The sequence below is a fragment of the Equus quagga genome, chromosome 3 (assembly GCF_021613505.1).
Source record: "Equus quagga isolate Etosha38 chromosome 3, UCLA_HA_Equagga_1.0, whole genome shotgun sequence".
Taxonomy (NCBI): domain Eukaryota; kingdom Metazoa; phylum Chordata; class Mammalia; order Perissodactyla; family Equidae; genus Equus; species Equus quagga.
The window spans coordinates 125,408,263-125,426,319 of NC_060269.1; the positions used below are offsets into that span (position 1 = coordinate 125,408,263).

At 43.4% G+C, this 18,057-nt stretch overlaps 1 protein-coding gene across 1 annotated transcript in view; it reads left to right on the plus strand.

The window, feature by feature from the left end:
* RELL1 (RELT like 1) overlaps nt 1–18,057 on the plus strand; it is a 60,907-nt gene that overhangs the window by 36,172 nt on the left and 6,678 nt on the right. Inside the window, exons 4-6 of the mRNA XM_046656980.1 lie at nt 1,062–1,119; nt 4,017–4,253; nt 7,137–7,275. Coding sequence (XP_046512936.1) covers nt 1,062–1,119; nt 4,017–4,253; nt 7,137–7,275 — 434 coding nt within the window. The remainder of the gene's footprint in view (nt 1–1,061; nt 1,120–4,016; nt 4,254–7,136; nt 7,276–18,057) is intronic.

Consider the following 18,057-nt stretch of genomic DNA (forward strand, 5'->3'; position numbering starts at 1 on the left):
TCAGCAGCCCAGGGTTCACAGGTTTGGATCTAGAATGCGGACCTACAAACCACTCATCAAGCCATGCTGTGGCGGTGTCCCACATACAAAATAGAGGAAGATTGGCAACACATATTAGCTCAGAAATAATCTTCCTCACCCCCCAAAATATATATATATGTATATATATATCTATCTCAATGGAAAGGTTAGGAGTCAGTAATGACATTTGGCCTTGCCAATTAAATCTCCAAGAGAAACTTGGACATTTACTTCAGTCTTTTATCCTTGAGAGCTTGCCCACTCTACAAGAGGTGAACAGAACATTGTGCATCCATGTGGGATGGGAACCCAAGAACCTTGGATTTTAATTTGCTCTTGTTGACAGCCTAGCCCCCCATGTAGAAATCTGGATTAAAAAAAAATAATTAACACTAGAAGTCTAACTTAACTCAGTCCATATTAGATAACTTATCTGTATCACCAACACTTGAAATTTTAAGATATCTGGCCATAATTCAGGTCTTGTATGGTCCTGAAGCAGATCTAAGCTAAATGGCCCACCTGGCAGATTAACCGTCTCCCATCCCTGCTTATGTGTGGGATAGACTTGATACTGCATGGGTCTCCAGAATTGAGGGCTAATTATTTTGGCACATGCAAGTTATTAGAACACAGGTCTCTTAAGACATAGATTTCACTACCTATTCAGCAAAGTCAGCTAAATGCAACAGAACAGCAGTGTGTAAATTTCCCTGTGGTTTGAGAAGAGGGGAAAGAAATGCATTTTTCTGTCATATTGCTAATGATGTGTAGGAAGCAAAGCTCTATAGTAGATCTGCTTTCTTTGCGTAGATTCTGTCACTCATACTAAATTCCTCAGTGGTGAAAGGCATTGGCAGATGGTGCCACATCCATGGGGTTACCTTGGGAAAGACCCTCCCTTCTCCAGGACCCCAGGGCTCATCTGTGAACTGAAGGAACTCAATTAGGTGTTTTTCCAACAGTTTTTCTGATGTGATAATTCTGTGTTTACTCATCTGATTCATTCCATTTTAATTCTTTACTTTTTTTCTCCTTAGCAAACGTGGATGTTTTAAAGGCATTGGTTGCAGATAACACCGTGAATGATCCTGAAAGGTGAGAGCTTCGCTCCCCATTTAGTGGGACATTTTTTCCAATTAGCTACCAGAGCTGGTTTCCCAACTTTGGCACTATTGACATTTGGGCCAGATAATTCTCTCCTTGGGGAACTGTCCAGTGCACTGTAGAATGTTTAACAGCATTCCTGGCCTCCACTCAATAGATGCCAGTGTCCCCCTCCCCGGCTCTGTGTGACAACCCAAAATGTCTCTACTCATGGTCAATGTCCCCTGGGGGCATATCACCCCTTGTTGAGAACTGCTGTGTTTCATAATAATGATGGGAGATAGTAACGGTGTTGAAATTAGGGGCCTGGATTGGGTCTTACCTCCACCACTTATTGACCACCTTTTCTTGGGCAAGTTAACTGACTGCTCTGTGCTTAAGTTCTACCATCTCTAAAATGGAGATAACCATTGTACCAACTTCACTGGGTTATTATAAGGAATATAAAGTACCTTGGGCATTGAAAGACCTCTATGAACATGATGATTAAATGAAAAACCAGGCTGGTTTGGGGGCATCTGGTAAGTTCTACTCTGTATTACCAGTTTTAGGTCATGGTTGTTGAGCCTCATAGTGCTTCTTAATTAATTACAGATAATTACATTTCTATATAATTTTTCATTTCTTCAACAAGGAGCGTTTATTGAGTGCCTACTGTGCTGGGTGCCATGCTGGGGCTGGGCGGTCAGAGATCCTTGCTGTGGAGGACTCTGTCTAGTGGGGGATGGAGACGTGTGTGTGAGGCGTTATGGTGGAGAGCGTGAGAATGCTGTAGAAGAAGTAAAGACCAGATGCTCTGGGGGCTCCTGGGCCAGCAGGAGGTCAGGGGAAGTTCACAGAAGAAGTGCCTTCTGAGTCAGGCGTGGGTCAGGCAGAGACAGGAGGCAGGGCCTGCTTGTAGGCAGAGAAAGTCCAGGAGAAGAGGCATGGGAGCATGAAAGTGTGGGACACACCTGGGAAGGTTCAGTCTGGGGTGACCAGAGAAGGTGCTGGGGACAGTAGCAAGAAGGCAAGGAAGGCAAGTTGGGACCCAGTCACATGGCAAGGAGTTTGGACCTTTTTCTGCTTACGCTATGGGTGATGCCCCCAGCACATCCGGTCAAACTGGCCGTGTTTGATTTGCATTTTTATCGAGGTGACTCAGGGACAGGAAGGTCACTTTTGGAAGCTCTGGTGATGTCGTTCACAGAAACATACGAGCTGTGTTGCCTCCCACCTTCCGGCTCTGACCACAGACACCTGGCATTAGGCCTGTGTTCGTTCCTGGTGTCTTTGCCCCGGTTGTCTGTGAGCTTCATCACGTAGTGCCTTCACTGGGTTTTGTGCACAGTGGCTGCTTGATCAGTGTTTGTTGAATGAATGTTGTTAAACCTTTGGATTCAACTTTCTAGTCTATGGTGTTAATTTAACATTGTTTTACCCCAGAAAGCTGCTGCTGTGTGTTTTTATTTGAACAATCTAAAGAGCATCCCTAAAGAGCACTAGGAAACTTTTGCTTGTCTGTGATGTTTTCAGACTATCTCCTCGAACACAAGCTACACTTCTTTTTAATGTGCAAGTGGGCTGGTTCCGCTGCATAAAGGCTGGCTTATGCTGTCATAAGACTTCCATGTGCCTTTGGGGCTCTTGGCACAGTCTCAGGTGTCAGGCTGTGCTGTGATGTGCCGCCCCACCTACCCTCCTACACCACGTCAGAGGGCTGATTTCTGGTCAGGCTGGCCCTGTCCTGTTTTAATTCCTCCTTTTCTAGTGGCCCAGAGCCTTGACATGTGCCTTTTGAAAGTAGCCAGCCTCTGGCCTACATACTTCTGCTTTTTATATTTCGCATGGCTAGATTTCTTCTTGGTTATCAGAGTGATCTCCCTGTTTCTGAAGCACAATAGCATGGTGGTTAAGAACATGATTTCTACAGTTAGACTTTCTAGATTTGGATCTCAGATCCGTCACTTATTAGCTGTGTGAGCTTAGGCAAGTGACTTAACTTCTCTGAACCTCAGTGTCCTCTCTCTCTCTCTTTTTTTCCTTTGTGAAGAAGATTGGCCCTGAGCTAACATCTGTGCCAATCTTCCTCTATTTTATATGTAGGACAGTGCCACAGCACGGCTTGATGAGCGGTGTGTGGGTCCGTGCCCCGGATCCGAACCTGTGAACCCTGGGCCGCCAAAGCAGAGTGCACCAACTTAACCACTACACCACTGGGCTGGCCCCAATGTCCTCGTTTTTAAAATGAGGAAATTAATAATACCTACCTTATAAGGTTTTGTAAAGATTAATTAAATTAACATTTATCAAACGCTTAGAATACTATGCGTTAGCTATTTTTATTATTACTATTATCAACACTGTTGGCATCTCTTTTGATATTTTGACCTAAAAGCTTTCTTCTTTTGATGCAATACTCAGATTGGATCAAATATTCTATCTTAAGAGATCATTGGCTCATTTGGTTGGAATTTAAGTTTCTTAATCCTCCAGGGCGCATAGATTCAGGTCATCCCTTTGCTTAGAGATTTAAGCAGGCCCTGGGCTCTGTGTGAGAGGTCAGTGTGATTGCATGAGAATGGAGATGAGTCATTTAGAAAGAAACCTAATACTTTAAATTCAAACAGGTGCCGCATCATTAGAAGCAGTGGCTTATTTCCAGCCAGTTAATTCCAGTCTAGAAGTGATAAATCACACTGTTGCTGTTTAAAATGCGCTGTCATTGCATGGTCATAAGAGCTGAGTACCAGCTGCCTAAGAGCAGTTCACGGAGCCCATGTGTATGATTGGAAGAGGTGTTTTTTATTTTGATTTAAACCTGCTTCTTACATCACAGGGAGAGATTGCCGAGCTGGTGTTTCTTTTAAGTAACCGGTTCTACCTTTTCCTTTTCCTTACCCCCTTAGCCCCGTGACCCCCAGCACTCCTGGGAGCCCGCCGTTGAGCCCCGGGCCCTTGTCACCGGGGGCCACCCCAGGGAAACACATCTGTGGACACCATCTGCACACGGTTGGCGGTGCTGTTGAGAGGGATGTGTGTCATCGGTGTAGGCACAAGCGGTGGCACTTCATAAAACCCACCAACAAGTCCAGAGAGGGCCGTCCGAGGCGCCAAGGAGAGGTCACCGTCCTCTCTGTGGGCAGGTAAGATCCCTGTGGGCACTTTGGGTTTGTGTGACGTGGCTGCTGTGGTGCGTGGATTTCTGCTTACCTGTTAAGTACAGAGTAGGTTCTCCTAAGCCTGGCTCAGGTCACACCTCTGGGCTTTTTAGATGTTTTCTGGTCTGAGGTCTGCATTTTTCCAATAGCAGAAGAATCCTAAGAGCTGGGTGTTGCTAGATCAGATGTATTAATTGAAGTAAAAAATTAATTCTTGCTGTATGAGTGTTCTCCAGAGAAGCAGAACCAATAGGATAGATGTAAGAGGAGATTTATTGTAGAAATTGGCTCACGTGATTATGGAGGCTGAGAAATTCCATGATCTGCGTCTGTGAGCTGGAGCCCCAGGAAAGCTGGTGGGGTAGCTCAGTCCAAGACTGAAGGCCTGAGAACCAGGGGAGCTGATGGTGCAAGTCCAGTCTTAGTCTGAAGACCCAAGAACCAGGAGGGAGCATGTCTGAGGACAGGAGAAGATGGATATCCCAGTTCAAGTAAAAAGAGTAAATCCGCCATTTCTCTGCCTTTTTATTTTATTCCGGCTCTCAAGGCATTGGATGATGCCCACTGGGATTGGTGAGGGTGATCGTCTTTACTCGGTCTACCAATTCAAATGCTAATCTCTTCTGGAGACCCCTCACAGACACACCCAGAAATAATGTTTTACCTGCTATCTGGGCATTCCTTAGCCCAGTCCAGTTAATGCATACAATTAACCATCACACTTGCTCTGGTAGATAAAGCCTGACTATATACAGAATAGAAGTTTATATTTTGTTTATAGAAAGTGAAAGATCAGTGGGTGACTCTTGAAGCAGTCTTCCAGAGTCCCAGGTCCTTTCCGTCTTGTGGCTCTGCCAGGTTTGCTAGCAGAAGGGCAAAGTATGTGGAGGATTGTTCACAAGAGGTTTTAATGAGATAGGCCTGGAAGCTCACATTCCACTGGCTAGAACTCAATCACTTGGCCACACCTAACAGCCAGGGAGTTGGGAAATGTCATCCAGCCATGTGCCAGGAAGGAGAGATGGAGCTGGTCCACAGCTCTCCAGTCTTTGCCACATAAGCTCCGTGTGGATTCCTGGGACTGCTTTCTTTTAGTTTACCACACCTGTGTCCTGGGCTTCCCAGTCCTATAGTACCATTTACTTGTGCCCCATATGTGAGGCGGAGATCTTGCAGTTCAAGTGATGAATCAATTTGCCTATAGGTAGAGCATTTTTGCAGTGGAATTCTTCTGCAGTGTCTGCTGTTTCAATTTTGATTCTCATGCAGGGGCTGCATTGACAAGGCTTTAGAGAGGCAGTAGAGAGTAATGGTTAAGAGCTTGCGTACTGGAGCTAGGCTGGGAAGCACTGAGCAAAAGTTGACAGTAATGCATACATAGTCCTTCTTTCTCTATGGACAAACTTTGGGAGGAGTAGCCTGGAATCATTGCATCTACCTTGTTGGAGTCCTGGCACCACTGCGTACAAACTGTTACTTCTTTCCGTGCCTCAGTTTCCCCCTCGATAAAATGGAGATGCCATTAACACTCCCCTCATCTGATTTACTGTGAAGACTCAATAAGGTGACTCATGTAAAGGTCTTAGACCAGTATTTGGCACTTATGTACTCAAGAAATGTCGGCTATTATTATTATTATTATTTTAATTCAGTTGAGTTTCATCACGGGCTGCACAAGCAATGAAGAGAAGGCTGCAGGGCTGTGTGCCACTTACAGCAAAACAGTACAACTCATGACCACGCTGTTTTATTAAGAAGCAGAGTCATAGGAATTTACGAATGTGGAATGTAATGAGAACCTTCAGCTTGTTTGGACAAAGCATATTTTGTTTGCTTTAAAAAAAATCTGATGAAATTTTCAACTCAGATTCAACATGACTTTTTAAACGCCCCAAATCCCATGGTCTGTCTTGGATGTAGAATATTAGGAGCGTTTAATTATTACAGGCTGCGTTTTAGCATGCATTGCGTAAAAAGAGGCTTAGAGTTCAACAGAATAGATTAGTGGTTACAAGTCTTCCCTGATTTCTTTCACTTCCTCAGAGTCTCCCTCCTCCTTATGGTTGATGACGTCATTTTAAACAAAGAGAATTTATTTTTGATAGTTTTAAGGGAAATTAAACCCAGAACCAGAAAGAACCTATTATGAAGACTTCAGGGATTTGATGATGATGTACTAGAAAAAACAGTCAAATTGAATACGTTTCTTTAATTTTTCTCTTAATTCTTAATGAAAACCTCTTCCTTAATTTCCTTAACTTTTCCCTTAATCCTTAATGAAAATTAACCCAAATTTTCTTTAAAAAAACCCAAAGAACCAGACAAAAACCAAACAGACACAAAAACCCTACCGCCAGCTGATACTCATAAATGTGCAGTTGGGGCTCCTCTTGCCGCGTGCGCGCGTGCGTGTGTGTGTGTGTGTGTGTGTCGATAGGACTCTCTGATGAGTAAGGCAGCTGTCTGGTGAACATTTTGCCTAAGTCAGTCTGATTTGCAAACTTGTCTTGCTTTTATTCAGCCTCTGTGGTTTACACAGCTGATGTTAAGGCTCATGTCACTGTAGAAACCATAACGCTGAGGCTGTTTAATGGTTGAGTACCCATGTTTTTGAATGCGTTTTCCATGCTCTATAAAGTATCCAGCATAGTCTGTGATGTGTTAAGTGAAAATCAGCTGGAAAGTTTGGCCAGTGACATGGGAAGTTGCTGGATAGGAATGCCCCTCCCATTGAATATGGTGTTTTTCATTGTTGTCCTAACTTTTGGCTGAGTTCGCTTGGGATCCTCTAGATGGATGATTTTTGGTTCACTCATAATTCTTGTTTACTGGAAAAGCAAAATTCATCAAATCTCTTTACCCCCTTAGGTTTAGAGTTACGAAAGTGGAACACAAGTCAAATCAGAAGGAGCGGAGAAGTTTGATGTCAGTTAATGGGAACGAAGGCGTCAATGGGGAGGTCCCTGTGACTCCTGTGAAGAGAGAACAAAGTGACACTGAGAAGCAGGTGAGTGGTAGTTTTGGTGACATTGGGAGTGGGGTGGTGCATGGTGGGAGAAGGTACTGAGAGCCTCTCTGGGGTGTGTGGTGGTATAGGCAGGACCTGACAGAGAAATGAGAATGCTTTTATGGAACTAAAGGACTGCAAGGGACTAAACATGATTACTTTTCTGTCCAAAGCTTCTTGTAAAGAGGCCCCAAACTCAGGTGCCTCCAGGGGCTTGGCCTACATGATGATGAGGAGAGAGGATTACTTCTGAGACAATGTGGAGTGGTGGGAATTGTGGCAAACTAGAAATCACATAACTCCTCTTTGGGTTTGCTTTACCACATGCGGAAGGCACTTAGTGTTGCTAGATCTTATGCAAATAAGGGTAGAAATCTAGACTCTTTAAATGTGAGATCACCATAGCTTTTTAAATGTTGGCAGCTTATTAAATTTCCTTTAAAAAACCGTGCCGGCCAAATGAAATATAATCTTGTTATCATTTCTAGGTAAACTGTGACTTGAAAAAGCCTGGAGCAAGCTAACTAAAGGAAAAAGCTCCTTTAATTGAGTTGGAAACCAATTTTCTTTGATGTGCCACAGTTCTAAAATACCCCCCAAAAGGATATTACTCTTTCCACCAAATATTTTTGAAGCAATTTAAAAGCAAAAGTGAATGTTTCTTGGTTTGGCAGTTTTAATTTTGGAAGGTACTGCTTGAAAAGAAAAAAAGCCTGTGATAACTTGATGTTGGCTTAGCTTTCAACTTACTCTTTTCTTGCTGTTTTGGCTTGAGTAGCATTTCTTCCTTTCATGTTTCTTACTATGTGAAAAAAGGCAAGTGTGAGAACTCAGGGGTGCGCATGCTTCAAAAGCTCCAGTGGGCCCTTCTGAGGCTGAACATTAAAGCAGAAGAGATCACACTTACAAAGGGAGGAGAGGGTGGGGCAGGGGGGCGTGGACTGGCAGCGTCCTTGAAGGTACCAGGAAATAGCAAGGTTGATCCTGAGCCCTCGGGTCAGGTGGCCAGCTTCAAATCCCAGTTTGCTCTCACTAGCACTGGGAACTGGGCAGGTACTTGGCCTTTTATTCCTCACTGTCCTCGCTGGAAAAGGAAATGATGCTACCTGCCTCCAGGGGTGGCCGTGAGAGTTCCATGAAACAGCACATGAAGCCCAGGGCCTGGCACATAGGAAATCCTCAGTCAGTGATGCTGATTGTTAGAAATTAATTCATTTTTGGTCAGTGTGGTTGAGCGGAGGAGAGAAGTGGATTTTAGGTGAAGCTTCTCTGATAATCTATCAGGCTCAGAGGGGTTGAGAATGTTCTGGAAGTAACATGGAAGAGGAATGCTCCTGAATTCTGTAAGATGTAGGGCTCTGATAGCTTTCCAGGGCTAATTCTTGCAGTCTTGCCTTTGGGGAGATCTGCCACCTTCCCCTGAGTTGAGGAGCTGAGTACAGAGCAGACAAGTTTGTTTTTGGCTTCTCAGCTAGTTGCCTTGGGGAATGGCACCAAGAGGAATTTAGGAAAAGGAAGAGGATGCTGAAGATAATAATCAAAGCGTCTGATGTCAATTCAGTATTCTAGTCTTCTGGGCATGGTACTGATCTGTATCTCACATGTCCCCATTATAAACATCTCCTAATGAGATGGATACTATTATCCCAGTTTTGTAGATTAGGAAACCAATGAATGGAGAGGGTACGTTACATGTTAAGGATCACATGTCGACGAAAATAATCCATAACCAATCTATAAATGAAAATTTGGGTGAGTTTATTCTGAGCTGAAATCTGAGGACCATGGCCCAGGGCCTTTCTTCCCAAAGGAAGAAAGGGAACCGAAGAAGTGGGGTGCACAGAGTGGTTATATACCCCCACACAGGGTGTTTCACATATGATTGAAATGTCCCTCCCACGATAGTCACAAGATTGCTCTGTCAGCACAGCACTTGATGGACACAGCAGGTAGTGGGTCTGATGTCTTGGTGGGCGTAGCAGGAGGCAAGTCTATTGTCTCGAGCTGGGCGGTCACAGGTGAGCGCAGCAATCAGTTTCTAGCCTAAGGAAAGATGCTTAATCCTTAAGGAGACGCCAACGTTGGGAGGGGGAGGGAAGTTGCACCTTTATCTCAAGGGCCTTTGTTCTTGCCATAGGGAATATCTAAAGCAGATAAACAATGCATGCTGAACAGCCACGGTCAGGCCCTTTTGGAAAGACAAGGTCAGGCCGAATTAGGTTTATACCAAATGGCTTCCTCATATTCTCCAATATATCCTATTGCTTGCCATTTTTATTTGTCGCATAGCTGGAAAGAGAAGCTGATTTGAACCTAGCTCTCTGACTACAAGATCAACTACACTCTTCTACCGTCCTAGGAGCTCATGAAGGGGCGGCCCTCCACCGATGAATGGGGGCCATTTCTACCAATGATCTGGAAGCTTGTGATCTAATATGGTAGCCACTAGTCACTTATGGCTACTTAAATTTAAATTACCTAAAATTAGAAATTTAGTTCTGCAGTTGCACTAGTCACATTCAAGTGTTCAGTAGCCACAGATGGCTAGGGTCTGCCACGTTGGACAACACAGATACAGAACGTTTCCATCGTTGCAGAAAGTTTTATCGAACAGAATAGATGGTACCTTAGATGTTAGAATTGGAATCCTAAGTGACTTTGGTGAGTTAGAGAAGCATTCTGATTAAACTCATGAGGACTTGCCTGTCAGGAGGAGAAGCATCTGGCTATTCAAGTCCAAGGTGAGAAGCGCCAAGCCAGTTTAGTCTCAAAGAAAGCGTGGGTTGTAATGACAGTCTGTACATGAGTCATCTACCTGGCAATGTATCCAGAGATGGAGCAGACCATGCACAAGAAGAGTCTGCTCACCCTCAGGCTAGAAAGATCCCTGTCAGGCTCAGCCCTGTTAGAGCCTCACTAATGTGCCGTGGCTGGTTTTGGCCACTACTGCCTGGAAAGAAGTTGAGATCTGGGAAGGTTAAAAGAATTAGGATTGCTCAGCTGATTTTCTCCCCCAAATTTTGTCTGTAGGAATTTGATCTGATCATCTGAAGTCCTGACCGCATCTAACTGGTTGACAGTTTGGTAGTCTCTGTAAAGCACATGGTTAGCCACCAGGATTTTGTAAAAGAGCATTGGATTTGATCAGGAGACCTGGGCTCACATCCTAGCTTCACCACCTGGAAATTGTACTTAACTGTCCTTACTTTCAGTCTCCTTGAATGTGAGATAGGAGATTCAGTTCATTGATTAAGGCAAAGGCGGAGAGAGCGTCTGGTGTGTAGTTGGTTCTCGGTAGAGGGTGGTCATATTGTGTTGTGCAAATCAGCGGTGAGCCCATGAATGACCTTAGAAAGGGGTTGCGTTTTCCAAGTCTTCCACTAGTAGTTAATTTTGAAATTAAAAATAAAATTTTTATTATGGAAATTTTCAAACAAACTCAAAAGTAGAGAGAATAATATCATGAATGCTCATGAGCCATGGGGTAATTTAATTGTAATACCTACTGTGTATTGAGCATTTACTATGTACCTGGGATGCTTTGAAAGGCATGTTCTACTTATTAACAGATTTAATCCTCACAAACAGCATTAGGTAGGTGCTAATTAGTACCCCATTTGCAGGTGAAAATCTTAAGCACAGAGAGTTTAAGTAACTTGTTTAGAGTTACCAGCAAGAAGGTAGTGGAATTTAGATTCCAACGCAGACAGCCTGGCTTCTGGAGTCTCAGACTTCGTCACTCAGCTGGGTCCAGGGAAAGCAGGTCCCGTGGTTAGAGCCTGCTGGGGCTAGGATCTGCTGAGTGACAATGTTGGACAACACCAACAGAGAACGCGCTCTGAAAGAGGAGGGAAGGGAATATTCATTGACATTTAAAAAAATTAGGGATCCATTAAAAGTTTTCTTGCTAGATTTCTTATATTTCTCATCCCCAAAAAGAGTATGTTTGGGGTATTTACCAAGACTAAATCCTGAAATTTTTCCCTCTAGGCCTAGATCTGTGGTTCTGGACTGAACTGACAGATTTTCCGGAAAATGTAGCGAATACAATAGGACAGGAGTCTTTTACACAGTCTAAAACAATTTTGAGAGTTGTATTTCTTCCTGAAAAATGCTTTTGTTTAAATTTGGATTTTTAGCCAAGTTCTTTTACTGGAATGCCTTGTTTTACTGTAGAATCGATTGAGATATTCAGGTGCAAATGCCTATCTACTCATTGGTTAGGTTTCTTTATTTTTTTTCAGTTAAGCGGTTGATACTAGAAACTAGACGATGTTCTAAATAGAGCGTTATCAAGACTGGGGAGGATTTCTTGCGCTCTCTTTCCTTCTCGTTTTAAAAAGCACAATCAGTTGCTTGGCATCTCCTCCTCCCTTATTCTTTTCCTTGGCCTGAGTTCTTTTTTGTAGCTAGATCTCGTTTGCCCACTGCCTGATTTATTTTGGCAATGGAGTTAAAATGGTTTCTTTTTTCCACAGAAAATGTGTTTTGATTTCTTCTTAGAAGAATAAGCTTTTGTTCTTCAAAGTTAAATAAATCAAATTGCTTTCAGCCTCCAAATGCCAGTGCCTTGTCTTCATTATCACTGGTCCTTTCGCTTTTTAAAAATGATACTGTCGTAAGCATTCTGCATAGCTTGTTTCTGAAGTATATGCTCCTTTTTCCATATTTATGGTAGTATCTTATTGAAAATATTGATTTGGTAAGTTTACATAACAATATTTTTTATCAAACCAAAAATTCACAACATTAGACATCTCTTTATTTTAAATTGTTTTATTATTGAAACTATTAATTCTTAAGTACTTTATTTTAGTGATTAACAGCTGAGTTTTAAACTACTTAGGTTTAATTTTAACTGTGCCACTAACTACCAATGGTTTTAGGCAAGTTGCTGAACTCTCCAGGCCTCAGGGTCTTCATCTTTAAAATCGGGTTTTGTCTGGACTTAAATGACGTAATGCGTGTGTAGAGTTCTTAAGTCAGTCCTTGGCACAGAGTTAGTATTTACTAAATATTCACTATTATCAGTAATTTTCATCCCATTCTCAGTGCCTTAGTTATTTATTAACCCATGTCTCAAGCATCAACTTCAGGTACCATGAATTCCTTTTTACTTCTTAAGAACATAGAGCTTTGGACTCTTGTGACATCCCTGAAATAGATATTTGGCAAGTCCCTTAGGAATTCGGGCTATTTTCTTATTTGTGTTAACCATTCCTCTCTTGCTGGAGGTGGAGTCGGAATTAGTTACAAGGCCATTGAAACGTTGTGCTGATTTGAGTTCTTTTCATTGTGAAGATCAGAGGACGGTTTCCATGAAGAGACAGTGTGGACCGGGAAGTTTCTGTGCTTCACTGAGCCTCTGCTGCGCTGGGGCTCCACTCAGGGATAAAGTCTCCTTTTTTCCAGGACTGTTTCATGGAACGTGCTCCTTCCCTCCTGAGCATCGTGGCCAATCACAAGGTCAGCTTTCCTGACCTTTGGCGCCTTCATCTCCTCCTCGAACAAAGAGGAAAGGCAAGCTTTTCTCCTTACTCTGTGCCAAGCTGTGTAGTGGAGGGTCCCTGTGGGGGTCCCCCTGAAGCTGTGTGGCTTTCTCTGCAGTCCTCTGCAGCACACTTCTTATCTTAACTCTCCAGGGAAGGAGAGGAAGTGCCACTAGTTAGTTGTTTTCTCCATAGCTTATATTTTTTTCAGGGCAAAATTCCTATTTTCTAAAATGCAAAAGGATCTCAGATTTGATGGAAGCCCCTTAATTTGATTCACTGGCCATAAAGGCTCCATGGTAGGTAAATTTATAAAAAGAAACTCACCTTGAATAGGCATGGATAGGACCACCGGGCTTGATTTTCAATCGCTGAACACATTTCTAAGGGGTGAAAACAGTACTTTGTCGGAGACCTGTGTTGTTTTTATGTGGAAGACCAATCCCGTTGAGTCCACCTTAAATATGGAGGTAGAGGAAGGTTTATGTCTGTTCAGGACCGTTCAGTGGCTGTGCAAAGAACAGGCAGGTACAACCGGCCAGATGAGGAGAAAAGCTGAGTGAGGGATAGAAATTTAAATGCAGCCTTGTGAGTTATGGATAATAATCTCTCCTTGTACAGATGAACATGAGGAATTAATTTTCCCCAGATCCCTGGGCTAGGTGGTGAGAGGGCTTGGATGGGAAGAAATCCACACTTTGGAGCTAACGTGCTCGCTGGTTTTGGAGTTCAAGGGAGCTTTCCTTTCTCCAATGGGAAAAAAAAATCCTGCTGCACCTCAGCCTGTAGCTCACAGTAGTGATCATTTCAACATTATCAGCCTCCACCATGCATGGCCTCCTGTGTCTCCTGTGGGACCCTCTGATGTCATTTGGCTGTTAGAGCTGTACCTGGGTCAGGTCCAGGTTTGTGATATACCACCATGCCCTGGGACTTTGGGGGAAAAAAGAAGAAAAAAAAGAGGAAGATAGGCAACAGATGTTAGCTCAGAGCAAATCTTTCCCTGCAAAAAAAAAAAAAAAAAAGGAGGCAAAGAAAGCTTGATTGTTCTGGATTAAAAAAATTTTTAAAAAAAGGAAGTGCCTTATCTACACCCCTTCTCCGCCACCACACACATGTCTGCCAGTCCCCTTCCCAAGAGGAAACCACAGTTATCGCTGTCCTCTATATCCTTTCATGATTGTTCTAGGCATGGGCATGCTTATACAACATATATATGGTGCATGCAGCCCCCTCTTTGGCCCTTCTACAAATAAGAGCATAGATACTTGTCTACACCTTACTTTCTGTTGAAATTGGTGACTAATAGGTTTTGTGGACTATTGAGTTTTTAACTCTCCCATGTTGATTGAGCCGTGAGGAGTGAAAATGCTGGGCGCATTTTGAAAGTCATATGCCCTATTTGTTCTTTGTTGTTGGGAAAAGCTCCAATGCATTTAAGGACATAATCTGGGAGTTTTGGGTGGACCTAAAAACGTATTTCGCTGTCATCAACTATGATGTTCCTTAAGTTTTTCTTCCACAGCCTTGCTCTGTATACAGAGGAGATTGAAATATATTTGTCACTATTCTCAGAATTTAGACACCATCAGGGACCAGAGGTTTTTGTTTTGTTTTGTTTTGAATTTCCACCAAAGCAAGCTATCTCCTCCCTTCCTGTATCTCCCTAGGCAGGGTCTGCTCCAGGCCCCCCCTCCCTATTTTTGACCGGAACTTGACCTGCTGACCCCTCAGAGAGCTTATCTCTTCTCCCCCTGTAACCCTGTCAGCCCTCTGACAAAACTTGAGAAGGGGGGGCTGCGACATCTGCCCTTTCACCGTAGAAACTGCAGCTTTGGAGGCTCCAGGAGACTGAAGGAATGAAAGAGACCTGCGGGGCCTCGAGGGCGGCAGAAAATGAAATCCTTGATTCTGAGACATTTTTGTGTCGAACCAGAAAGAACAGGGAATTAATATTTATAACTAGGATTTTTATTTTTCTTAATTTGTAATCTCTACTCACATTAAATAGCTTAAGTAAATAATAGTGTGTATTTGTCATAGTAACAGGATGTAGGATGCTGTTGTAACTCCACAGTGTAGATTCTGTAATCAGACTGTGCTCAAGTCCTGGTCTGTCACTTTTTTTTTTTTCCCTTTTTCTCCCCAAAGCCCCCTGGTACATAGTTGTATATTCTTCGTTGTGGGTCCCTCTAGTTGTGGCACGTGGGACGTCGCCCCAGCGTGGCTTGATGAGCAGTGTCATGTCCGCGCCCAGGATTCGAACCAACGAAACACTGGGCCGCCTGCAGTGGAAGGCGCGAACCCAACCACTCGGCCACGGGGCCAGCCCCCTGGTCTGTCACTTTTTAGCTGTGTAATCTTGGACAGTTACTTAGCCTCTCGTGCCTCAGCTTCTCCATCTGTAAAGGGAGGATAATAATAATAATACCACCTACCTCATAGGGTTGTTGTCCCCTGGCGCTTAGTAAGTGCTAAATGGGCAAATGCTAGGTGTTGTTATTGCTGTATTCTATCAGGCAAGCCCTGTTTAAATACTTAGCAAATAAAAGTCTGATAAATTGATGATTTTGATATTTTGTAATTTTCCTGAGGCCCAGAGAGGCCAGGTTAGACATAACCTGTTAGGTGTTGTAGTTTTGTTCATTTGAGATTCGGGTAGAGGCTCACTGATGGCCGGTTACCTGAACTCGAGTTCACAAGCCAATAGGCAGGCAGTGTCTAACTTGTTTGGTTTTTCTTATTAGAAAGAAGTGGTACTATTCAGAGTAATAAGTTATTCTACCTGTAGCTTAGTGTAGACATTGAATCATAGGTGTGTTGAGACAGTTGTTGCTGAAGCAGGTTCGTTTTGCCCATCACACAAAATGCCAATCACTGAGACGATGAGTTTGCAGCAGAGAAAGGGTTTATTCACAAGGCAGCCAAGTGAGGAGATGAGAACAAATCTCAAATCCGCCTCCCCAAAAAATGGAGATTAGGGATATTTATGGGGAAAAGGGGCAGAGTGGTCTGAAGTGTGGGGATAGATAGTTGGAAGTAGGGAGTAGTAAGGTAATTGATGACCTGCACAAGCATACTCAAGCTTCCTTGGCTCTTCATGGGACTCATGTTCACAAAATGGTGGCGTTAGCATGATCTGAGGGTAGAGTTTTTAGTTCCCTGACATTGTGAGGTCACCTATCAGACACCTGTGCAGGCCCAGTTGGTGGGTTGGTGGTCTTGACCTCATAGTTCCTGAGAAACAACTCAAGCACCTGTTACCATGGTGACCCAAGTGTCAGAGAGATGTCTCTGCGGAACCTAGTGGGAGGTGGAGAATATATTGCCTATCTGCATGACTTTTAAAAATAACCAGTGCAGCTAACAATGAACGGGAGAACAACTAAAAACTACAGTTAATAATTGCCACAAAAAACTTTTGTTACCAGCTACCTAATCATCAGTGGCTAATTGTCTACTGGTTTCACTAATAGGGAATGGCTAAATTGCATTTAAATAATTCCCAGATGAGAAAAGAAAGTTGTTCACTGTTGATATGAAAAAGCTAAAAATTTAATTATTAAACTCCCTCCCAGATTAGGGCTTGTAATGTGCCAGTGTATGATATAGTGATTTATAATAAGAATATATATTTGGTCTTCCTCCTGCTTCGGGCACAGAGCTCCTAAAACCCTTGGAATTTCCTAGGCGAGGAGAGAGCCAAAAAGGTGTCTTTTGTTATGTTAATGAGGTGAATTATGGAAAGACCTTAGGTCCCCAAGGGGTGGGGGCTGATTGCCGGGGAGGAGCCAACCATGAGATTAGAGGGTTGGGACTTTCAGTCCCACATTCCTGACCTCCAAGGAGGGGACAGAGGCTAGAGATTGAGTTCAATCGCCAATGGCCAGTGATTTGATCAATGATGCCTAAGTAATGGAACCTCCGTGAAAAGCCCAAAGGATGGGGTTCAGAGAGCTTCCAGGTTGGTGAACCAGAACGCTACCATGTGCCCCTGTGCCAGGCCCCAAACTCCAGGAGGACAGAAGCTCCTTTGTTCGGGACCTTGCCCAAGTTTCTCTTCATCTGGCTGTTGATTCCTATCCTTTAATATCCTTTATAATAAACCAGTAATCTAGTGAGTAAACTGGTTTCCTGAATCCTCTGAGCTGCTCTAGCAAATTAATTGAACCCAAGGAGGGGATCGTGGGAATGTCTGGTTTCTAGCCAGTCGGTTGGAAGTACAGGTAACAACCTGGATTTAGGATTGGCGTCTGAAGTGGAGGGCAGCCCACTGTGGGACTGAGTCCTCAACCTGTGGAATCTGATGCTATCTGTAGGTAGATAGTGTGAGAATTGAGTTGAATTGTAGGGCACCCTGGTGGTGTCAGAGAACTGCTTGATGGTGTGGGGGAACCTCCTCACACCCTTACCTCTTTATCCTACATCCAGACACACACACACACACACACACACACACACGCACACACCGGAATTGGGTGCAGAACCTTTATAATGTATGGAAGATACAATGGTCAATAAATATGAAAAATGCCCAACCTTACTAATAGTCGAATAAACAAACTAAAATAAGGAGAGCACTTTTTGCTTTTCCGTTGGCAAAGATAAATGTTAACACTAGCAGGATGATATAACTTACATCCAAAATGAGATTCTTCTGAGAGTAAAAGGGAACACACCATAATGATTCATATTTAATCATAGAATAAACATATAAACTGAGGCGGCCGGCCCGGTGGTGCAGAGGTTAAGTTCGTGCGCTCCACTTTGGCCGCCCAGGTTCGCTGGTTTGGATCCCGGAGGCAGACCTATGCGCCGCTTGGCAAGCCATGCTGTGGCAGGCATCCCACATATAAAGTAGAGGAAGATGGGCATGGATGTTAGCTCAGGGCCAGTCTTCCTCAGCAAAAAGAGGAGGATTGGCAGCAGATGTTAGCTTAGGGCTAATCTTCCTCAAAAATAAATAAATAAAATAATTAAAAAAAACATAAACTGAGACCTCCTGGGCAAACTGGTCCCTATGGTCTCCCTGGTTAGTGTCCAGTGTTGAGGGGTGAAGGGAGATGAGCATTGCCACATACCTAGGCAACGAGGCTACAGTAGAGTTATATGTACTCTATGTACTATGTACTATGTACAGTAGAGTTATATGTACAGACACAGAGCATCCACTCTATGTTACTAGATGAAAAAGCAAGTTGTAAAATATTCCAGTTTTGTTTAAGAAATGACCCGCCACATATCTCATTTTGTCTTGGGCTGAAGCTGGTTGTTTAAACTTCCTTCTCTACAA